This window comes from Buceros rhinoceros, unplaced genomic scaffold (genome assembly GCF_000710305.1).
Source record: "Buceros rhinoceros silvestris isolate BGI_N320 unplaced genomic scaffold, ASM71030v1 scaffold4477, whole genome shotgun sequence".
NCBI classification, from domain to species: Eukaryota; Metazoa; Chordata; class Aves; order Bucerotiformes; family Bucerotidae; genus Buceros; species Buceros rhinoceros.
Window position 1 is genome coordinate 3,206 of NW_010423802.1, and position 10,531 is coordinate 13,736.

The following is a 10,531-nucleotide window of genomic DNA, read 5'->3' on the forward strand; positions in this document are numbered from 1 at the left end:
TGACTCTCTGTCAAGATGGCATTCGTAGCTAGAGAGCAAATGAGGTCAATCATACCAGTGTTTCATTTTAAGAAGGTCGTCACATATTTTACAAGAGAATTTGAGACAGTGTTTTACTTTCAGAGGAATGGAATTGGACCATTGACTTCTAGTTCTGGGGACTATATCTCTAGAGTACAATAAAACTGACTATTGAAAAGTCTTACATAATGCATATTCACATATTAAAGTCTTATGTTGCAAAACAGACCATCTACCATTCTGTAAAGAGAATTTCAAGAAGGACATTTATTACTTTTAGTTATTACGGCAAATACGTTTGTGTTAGCTGACAAATACTTGTCTACTCTGCAAATACAGGAAATGGCAGTAAAGACAAAGGAAGCCCACAAAAATGACGAAGTGTAATTGTTAACCTTTCTTCCTGCCTTCTTCAGGGTATTCTAGAGCGTTTAGATGCTGGAGAAATTGTGATTGGAGATGGAGGATTTGTCTTTGCTCTTGAAAAGAGGGGATATGTAAAAGCTGGGCCGTGGACTCCTGAAGCAACAGTAGAACACCCAGAAGCAGGTCAGTTTTACTGGGAAATGGTAATCCTGTAAATAGTAACAATGGTAAACATGGTTGGCTAAATAATACATATATAGGAACTTTGTAGAGGATTTTTAAATAGAAATGTTCCTTGACACCGTACAAGTACACTTTTAAGAACAGCCTAAGAATCCACAAACTAAGTGCTTATTTTACCCCTTTTTCTTGCTCTCACACTGGCCAAAAGCAGTTGGCTGAGTAAGAATATGAGTAGTGCAAACACACAGTGATACCTCTCCGGAGTGCTCTCCCAGTCTTCAATAATTTGCAGCCCAGAGACTTTTTGACCCTGATATGGTGTCTTTGAGTTTAATAACATTCAGTGATTTCTCTCTCATGGATTTGTCCTGTCTGTCCTTGAGCTGATATAAAGCTTATCATCTAAAACATCTTGTGAATGGCTAGGACACTCAAAACAGATATTTAACATTGTAGGACTTTTATATTGTTATAAATTAATACCGTTTGTTTATTAATTCTTTCAAGAAAATAGTGACTTTTTATGGAGTATCTGGCTCCACTGTGAGATAGGGAATGATAAACCTCATGAGAACCTAAGAATTGCAATAAACATTTAATGAAATAATTCTTAAAGTCAATCAAGATAAAGCAATCATTCCATGCTTTCCGGCATAAAGATTATAGTGTTTAGCAAGAATAGTGCAAAAGCTGTTATCTATTTATATATGCTTCACTACAGGAAAGCATTTGTCCTCATAATATGATGTGCAGTTAATACTAAAAGTCAGTTCAGAATATTCTAAGGGGAAAAAAATTTCTTTGTTCTAAGGGTTTGCCCTTCCAAATTAACCTTTTTCTTCTATATAGGTGAAGAGGAGGAGAGAAACAAAGAGAGAGATCTTAGCATTCTTTCTTACATTGTTTTATACACCTTACCTATTTATTTGCTGTAATCTCAGCCTTCAGGTGTCACTTTGTGCAGCATGCCTAACTTAGGGTCACAGCCAGCCTTAGATAATGCAGAGCCCCAGCAAAGGTCTAAAGAGTGATGACCTAATTTCCCCAAAAGACATCCCATTATCTCTTCCTGTTTCTCTCCACCTCTACCTTTGTCTGCCCCTACACATTCAATTTTACAAATCATAGCACTGTCTCATGTTCTTTATTTCTTCTTTTCTTTCTTATTTTGCACCTCAAAATAAGACCCGCTCCACATGTCTTTTCAGGAAGTGCAGGTCTCAGTCCATGGGGAATGCGAGACATTGCCTTACACAGAGGCAGTTGCAGATGGCTTAAATTAGCTAAACTGGCATATGGATTTGCTTTCAATAAGTTATCACTAGTCACAGGTTAGAAGCCAGCCTTCTGAGAATTGCTGCTGATTTGCTAGAACATATAGTTCATATCTGTAACATAGTTATAAAATTTTTATAAGCCTCTTTTTGACTATTTATAAATATACCCTTCACTGGAGATGTATTAATTTCTTTTCATGCAGTGTGCTTGCTGCCTCCCCTCCATTTCTAGTTTTTGCTCCCTGCATGTTCGAGGGTTATGCTACTTGGAAAGCAGGAGTAAAGAACAGGAGGAACTGGCTGAGCCATCTGGTATAAAAATAATACAACTACAAGACATCCTTGCCTTGTCAAGGTTGTTGAAGTTTTACCAGCCTGACAAGTTTAGAAAAGAGATCTAACTATTTCTTCTGAGCCAGATCAGGTATTGCTCTGTAGTGAGCGATATGCATAGCACTTATTGTCCCCATCTCCTGTTAGCTTAGGCCTGTTTCTTTTGTGAAATGCCCAACTCATGGTGGATTAAAGTGAAAACTCAGTGTTACGCATCTTACTCCTAGACCGCATCAAATTGTTAATAACTGTTTAGCCCCATATATGGCTGTTATCCCCATTTCTCAAATGTTGGAGGAAAACCAGGTTCAGTAACATGCTTCAGTCACACAAATCTACACAGACTGGGGTACTCCTTACACTCTTATATAATGGCTTTTCTAGTAAACACAGTATCACTTATGTTACAGTAACGTTACTTCAATAAACATTTAATTTGGGAATAACAACAGTAATAACTGTACCAAACATCTCTTCTCTGTCTCTTTTAATGCTTTGCAGTTCGTCAGCTTCACCGGGAATTCCTCAGAGCTGGATCCAGTGTTCTGCAGACATTCACCTTTTATGCTAGTGAGGACAAACTAGAAAACAGAGGCAATTACGTAGCTGAGAAAATAAGTGTGAGTAAAATCCTGTTTTGGTGGAGGTATGAAATAAATGGGTAAATTTCAAAAGGTTTAGTAGAGAGCTCATCAAGTACTTTCACCGTTTGTCATAACAGTTTTTACTATATTTGAGGATCAAAGAATGAGATTAATCAATTTCAGAGTTTGGAATAGCAAGAGAGACAAGGTTAAAGGACAAAAAAAACCCAAAACAAGATAAGAATGAAGAGAAGAGGATGTCCGCGTTATATTTTTCCCATCTGAGGAGATTATTTCACTGGAGTTTTGATACAAAGAGTATAGGGAGGACTAAATGCACAGAGAGCAAAATCGGTGAAAAAAAGAAATGCTATAATATCCAGAGAAACAAATCAACTGCAAAAATGGCGAAGGATCTTAGAGAATGACTGGCTAATGAGAACAGAGTGATTTTTAGAACCGTGTCTTGAATAAGGTAACCTCTAAAAAATCCAGCGTATACACTGTGGTCAATATTTCCCTTCTCATGTGTAAGGGTAATCTGCTACTGCAACAGAAGTACCATGTTAGTGTTTTCTTACCCCATACACAAAGGAATTGTAGGATGCTGGATGTGTTCACAAGCTCTACTGGGACTTCTGGCACAAATACTTCTAGATAGTTCCTTTGGAACTAGAAGGTTTGCCATTAAGCGTTTTCTCTGATTCTTTCCCATTTGCTCCTATTGTCTGTTTCAACCTCTGCTAAATAAAGAAGATTATCCAGGGGGCAGGGAGGAAGGAATATCTTGTAGCTATGAAGATATTCCAAGTCTGAAATTAGAATTACCCGGACACTGGGGAAACACTTGAGGCTTAATTAAGAGGTCATTGCAAAAGTCATATGACCAAATTTGTCTGAAATGCTGTATCTTTATGTTCAATAGATGCAACATTGAAATGCCTGAAGTGGTAGTTCCAGAAATACTGTGCCTCTAGAACAAGCCATGCTGCAGCTCTTGCTGTCATGCAAAATTATAAGAAGGGCTGGAAGAGCACTTGATATTGGGAATGCATTGCAGCAAAGATATCAAGATTGATTTACCACCAGTTCTAGAAGCAGGTTCTTCAAGGCTTCAACTGGTTTATGGTTCCACCTCCCAGTGTTCCAAACATGTACTTGAGCATAAGTGCAAAGGGAAGATAATCTGTCAGCAATAGCCTTAAAAATCAGCTGGGAGGCAGCCACGTAAAACTTCAGCTGAGAGACACCTATGTAGATTCTAAGTAGTCCATGGGCTGCAAAGAAACCTGCTCTAATCAGTACATGTTATCTGTCCAAAATAATGATTCTTTTTCCAAAATATTTTTTTCCCAGCTTAACCTCTTTTTCATAAGCTGTTCTAATTTAGGTATGGAAGGACTGTGTCTTTCAGTCTATGTAATTAATTAATCACATATGGTGATAAGTTTCCCTTAACTATTCTCTAAATTGGTGACTTTAACATCATAATTAATTATATCTTTTTAAAAAATGCCCTGAAAATGCCCTGTATGAATATTTTATCTTGAATTTTGAAAATTATCAAAATACTAAAATACATTAAAATAAGAATGAAAAATCAGTTGGAATTACTACATACTTTGTTTTCCACCTACAGAATGTTAGAAGAAAGGCATACACCTAAGTGTAACTAACTCGTTTTCTAAGAGGCAAAGAAAATTCCACTTCACACCAAATATTTGTTTTTTATAGACTTTTGTATAAGATGTATTAAAGTTAATATGTTTTTGTAGTATTTGATAATATGATAATTTAGAGGGGCAAGAAATCTGTTCCCTAATGCTTGTTATTTTCCTGAAAACCACTGATCTTCCTAATAAATATTATTTAAAAATCCATTTAAATTATTAAAAGAATATGAAAAAGCCATTATGGCTTTTGACTCTTTGTCCTTTCTGTGCTCTGAAATTATGCATATCTCTGACCAAGTAAAAGTGACATAATCACTATTCATTCATACAGTGCCAGAAAGTGAATGAAGCGGCTTGTGACATTGCAAGAGAAGTGGCTAATGAAGGCGATGCTTTAGTGGCTGGGGGAGTCAGTCAAACACCATCATACTTAAGCTGCAAGGATAAAGCTGAAGTTAAAGCAGTCTTTCGAAAGCAACTGGATATCTTTATGAAGAAGAATGTAGACTTCCTAATTGCAGAGGTAAATCTGTAAAAAGCACATGCTTTCAAATGGCGTAGTGTTATCTTTAAGATGTCTAGTCTATATTAGGGAGTACCAGTATATTTATTGCTCCTTAAAGATTTCTGATATGCTTTTATGTCAGTGATATCAGGTGTTTTTCTAAATGCACAGCAGCATCTGCAAGCATCCAAGAATAGGACCTTGAAACCTAAATTTATACCTCAGTCAAGTAAAATTCTGTGCTGGTACAGAAGATAGATTAATGTGATCTTGACTAGTTCCTGTTTCCTCTCAAACACTGTAAGCAATCAAGCTACAGTGACTTCTCTAGATAAAAATAGTTCTTTGGGGATAACTCCCTAATTAACCTTCTGTATGGGCATTCTTATTCTGAAACAAGAGCATAATTATTTTTTATTTAGTTTTACTTACTCGACTTTTAAAAATTCTTTTTTAACTGTGTGGTCAGTGAACTCAATTAAATTCTGTTAGTATGAATCAGAAAAGAGTCAAGTCATTATATTGCTGGTGAATTTGGGGTCTGGATTAATGTGTTAATGCTTCATCTCCAAGAAACAATAGTCCAGTTTTAATTTCTTTCAGTATTTTGAACATGTTGAAGAGGCTGTCTGGGCAGTTGAAGTTCTAAAAGAATCTGGAAAGCCAGTTGCAGCTACAATGTGCATTGGTCCAGAAGGAGATATGCATGGCGTACCCCCTGGACAATGTGCAGTCCAGCTGGTGAAGGCTGGTAAGCATTTGTTTTAATGTGCACTTTAGAAGTGTAGAGCAAAGTGAAGTCCTTAAATATTGCCATAAACATATCGATATCTCAGGTAGATATCTCCACTTATAAGTAATAGAAGTTTTGACCCTGTAGAAAAGTTTTAATGTGTACTAGAACACTTCTGTAAAAAAAACATACAAAAATGCAGCTATGAAATTGTTGTTAACCAGGATGGTACTGGGAGCAATAGTCCCAGGCAGTTGATACTGAAGAGAGCAAATCTTAAACCTACTTATATTTGGTTACAGAGCCAACCCCAATTCTGGAGACATAAGCAGAATCCAAAGCCACCTTTGATTCCCTGCTCAAGTTTTTAGAAATGTTTAGAGCACAGTTCAAACCTAGGATAAGAAAATGAGACCATGGAAAAATTAGTATTTTTTCTTATCAAAGACTGTATTTTCTGCAGGACAAGGGGAAAGGCAGAAGAAATTAGTCAGGGGCATGATGAATGATAGTACAGGAGTTCGTTATGTCCATTCTGAAGGCATAACCTGTGTTACGAACCTGCTAGCCATTTGCATATATGGCTGTACATAATTAGTCTTCACTGATTAAGCACTGATAAGAAAAGCAACTGTATGAGGATTGGAGATTTGATTCATTATCAGGAAGGTAAAGAGGAATGCACTGAGATATAAATGGAATTATCAACTTCAGGAGAGTTGAGGCTGTCTCTAACCCAACTGCCTTTTTCTCATAATGCTAGTGTAAAGATGGTCTGCTCTGCTTCTGGAGTGCTTTGGTTAAGAACTTCCAGCTCCCTGGGGAGATGTGACTAGAAGTTATTTTCCTCACCCTAGGTGCTTCTATTGTTGGAGTGAACTGCCATTTTGATCCAGATACTTGCCTGAAAACTGTGAAACTGATGAAAGAAGGCTTGCAGGCTGCTAAACTGAAAGCCCACCTGATGTCCCAACCACTTGCTTTTCATACACCTGATTGTGGAAAGCAGGGGTTTATTGATCTTCCAGAATTTCCCTTTGGTAAGACAAGGGTATTGTTTTTTTAACTGTATGATACTTTTTTCCCCAAGCTTTTAGTAAAGCTGAAGCTGCAAGGTGTCCTTCTATACAACAGGATGAGTCCCAATTATCCTGTCTGGCATTTGCCATAGAGGGATTGCAATGTAATATCAGATTAAAGTTCATCCACATGGTGAGAGTATTTCAGTAGTATCACAGCTTGTGAATGACTAAAGGTGAAATTATGATGAAAGTAGTTAAAATTCCATAACCTAATCTCTGTTTAAAAATGTCCTTCTTCCTCATGCTATAGAACCTGTTCAGGACAGCTTCAAAGAGTCCAAAGAAATGAACAAGAGTAAATACACTGAAAAACCTCTGTTTTGAATGAATACAGCCAATATCCCAATGTTTACCTGCATAGGGATTCACTATACAATGCATATGCAGAACTGGATATCGGTGCACTCATAATGGATCAGTCTTGCAAGAGTAGCTGTCTAATATAGTGAGATTAAGAGAGAAACCAGAAAAGGGAATATGGTCTTTGATGTTGCTAACAAATAGATTAGCAGTGTGGAGATGGATTCATCACATGTATGCTCAGAAGAAATTCTATAAAACCTGAAAGATTCAGCCACTTTATGTGTATATAAGGCTTATTTCCACTTGGAAGGTAGAGGATCACATACCTTTAAAATAAGAGGACAAATTGGCATAAACATTTTAAAATTATTAGAAAAATACTTTCCTTTTCAGGTATCATACACTCTTCTTTTCAAGATCAAACTAAAGTAAGGTATTAAAATATTCAAAACTTGATTTTGTAGCAAAAAAATGCAGAGATGTGATTTTTAGGAAGTTTTTGGTGGCTTGTTTTTTTTTAATTCCTATCTTTAAATAAATGAAGGAAGGAAAATAAAGCATGAGCCTGAGGCATTCTTTAAATGGTAGTAACCTGTCTGGGTTCTGAAAATATTAAGGGATGTTTAAAAGTGTTAGGAATCCAATTATCCTATTCTTTCCTTTGTAAAAGTCCTCTGACTGCAAGCCAAGAAAGAGAATAGATGCAGTAAGTAATCAAGTGAATTGAAGGATTCAGTTGAAGTGAATTGAAACAACTGTGTCATTTGTTATGGTCCTTAGATTGTAAGTCATAAGCAATCTGTATGAGATACCAGCTTTCAGAAATTTCGTGAGTCAGTTGGAGAAGGCTGGTCTATGAATGTTTTCCATACCCAAAAGGGGCAACTGATCACTTGATGACAGATAAGCTGTTTGGTAAATCATTGTTAAACTGACCCAGTTAACTCTAGTTTTTGTGGAAGGCAATATGCACAAAGAGGTATTCAGGTATTTGAAGTGTACATAACCCCTGCAAAGGCCAACAAGATCTCAGTTTCTAGGAAAGCATTGGCTGTGTTGTATTGTCAAACTCCGGCTTCTCAATGCCAGCAGTAATTATTTTATCTGTAGAACTTTTTCCAGTCTTCTGTTTTCCCTTCTGTGCTATGAAACATCACCAATTAAGGAAGGACAGTGTTTTTAAAGAAATATCCTGGTCGGTCAAAGCATACCCAATTATCTCAAGAGTAGATACATAAAAGGGCTAAATATAGGAGTCGGTTACAATCTTCTCATCAAAAATTGATGAAAATTGCAATCTCTTTTTATTATAAATATTGAAATAAACTGTTAAGTTAGATATTTAATCCTGAATAAAACCAAGAAAAGAAATGCATTGACAGGCATAGGAAATAGAACGTTAGTCAGTTCTAGGAAAGGGAAAATCCCAAAAACAGTTCTGTGGCAACTTCTTTTCACAGAACACTGCTTGTTTTCAGTCACCATGTTTTACTGCATGTGTGGCTGGTTCTTATGGCAGGGTCTATCCCGGTTTCTCCAGAGAGGTTAGGTTGTTGCCGTCCTTATACTCCTGAAGCATAAGGCCTGATTCATAGAATCGTAGAATGGTTTGGGTTGGAAGGGACCTTAAAGATCATCTAATTCCAAAACCCCTGCCATGGGCAGGGACACCTTCCACTAGACCAGGTTGCTCAAAGCCCCATCCAGCCTGGCCTTGAACACTTCCAGGGAGGGGGCATTCACAGCTTCTCTGGGCAACCTGTTCCAGTGTCTCACCACTCTCACAGTAAAGGGTTTTTTCCTAATGTCTAATATAAGTCTACCTTCTTTAAGTTTAAAAACCGTTAACCCTTGTCCTATAGAAGGCTGCTATAAGGTCTCCTTGGAGCCTTCTCTTCTCCAGGCTGAGCAACCCCAACTCTCTGAGCCTCACCTCATAGCAGAGGCGTTCTAGTCCTTTGATCTTCATGGCCCTCCTTTGGACCCACTCCAGCAGGTCCATGTCTTTCCTGGGCTGTGGACTCCAGAGCTGGATGAGTACTTCAGGTAGGGTCACACCAGAGTGGAGTAGAAGGGAAGAATCACCTCCCTTGATCTGTTGGCCGTGATTCTTTTGATGCAGTCCAGGATACAATTGTCTTTCTGCACTGTGAGGACATATTGCTGGCTCATATTAAGTTTTTTGTCCATCAACCTCCCCAAGTCCTTCTTCACAGGGCTGCTCTCAATCCACTCATCACCCAGCCTGTATCCACGTTTGGGATTGCCCTGACCCAGGTGCTGGACCTTGCACTTGGCCTTGCATGAGATTTTCACAGGACCACCTCTCAAGCCTGCCCAGGTCCCTCTGGATGATGTCCTTTCCTTTCAGCATGTTGACTGCACCACACACCTTGGTGTCACCAGCAAACTTGCTGAGGGGGCACTCGATCCTACTGTCCATGTCACTGACAAAGATGTTAAACAGGGCCAGTTCCAATACCGACCCCTGCAGAACACCGCTCGTCACTCGTCTCCACTTGGACATCAAGCCATTGACCACAACTCTTTGAGCGCAACCATCCAGCCAGTTCCTTAAAGATCAAGTGGTCCCCCTGTCAAATCCAGGTCTCTCCATTTTAGAACAAGGATGTTGTATGGGGCACTACCAAATGCTTTGCACAAGTCCAGGTAGACAACATCAGTTGCTCTTCCCATATCCAGCAATGCTGTAACGCCACAGTAGGCGGCCAGGAAATTTGTCACATACAACTTGCTCTCAGTGAAGCCATGCTGGTTGTCACCAGTCACCTCCTTATTTACCATGTGCCTTGGCATTGTTTTCAGAGGATTTGCTCCATGATATTGTTGGCCACAGAGGTGAGACTGATTGGGCTGTAGTTCTCCCTGTCTTCTTTCTTTCTCTTTTTAAAGGTGGGGGTTATGTTTCCCCTTTTCCAGTCATCAGTCTGCCCCAGCTTCATCTGCAGTTCCCTCAGGACCCTCAGATGCATCTAATCAGGTGCCATAGATTGTGACAGGATGGGTGATGGAGAAGATAGAGAAACAGTCTATATTATTTCCTTGGAATTTAATTGCTTATACAGGTATAAATTGAGTGCAAGATGCTGCATTATTACTGCTGATCATTTAGCATCGATTTTACATTAGCTTTTTAATGATATATGAGACAAGGAAGTAATGAATTTGTGCTCCTGATGCTTTCTGTCTTATCTGCAGAACTGTACACAAGCATACTTCTATTTAAACAGATCTCTGACACAGATTCTTCTGGTTTTCCTTCTGATGTTAGACATCTACTTTTCCTTTGTCCAGTCGTTCCCTCTGAGACAAATAATTTTTGTTTAAGAACATTTCATTTTTTTCTTTATGCTTTTTATTTTTTGAACCTGTCTCTTAACTACCCATTGGACTTAGAGTAGACCTGCTCTGTATCATCTTCTTGTATGTAGGCATTTTTGCGAAAGGATG

General features: G+C 38.3%; 1 protein-coding gene across 1 annotated transcript in view; it reads left to right on the top strand.

Moving 5' to 3' along the window:
- Positions 1–437: 437 nt before the first annotated feature.
- Positions 438–10,531, top strand: part of LOC104497298 (betaine--homocysteine S-methyltransferase 1) — a gene marked incomplete at its 5' end in the record, with an annotated part of 12,231 nt that continues 2,137 nt past the window's right edge. The window contains 5 exons of the mRNA XM_010140536.1: positions 438–570; positions 2,682–2,800; positions 4,769–4,960; positions 5,546–5,693; positions 6,533–6,715. Of these exons, the coding sequence (XP_010138838.1) occupies positions 438–570; positions 2,682–2,800; positions 4,769–4,960; positions 5,546–5,693; positions 6,533–6,715 (775 nt within the window). The remainder of the gene's footprint in view (positions 571–2,681; positions 2,801–4,768; positions 4,961–5,545; positions 5,694–6,532; positions 6,716–10,531) is intronic.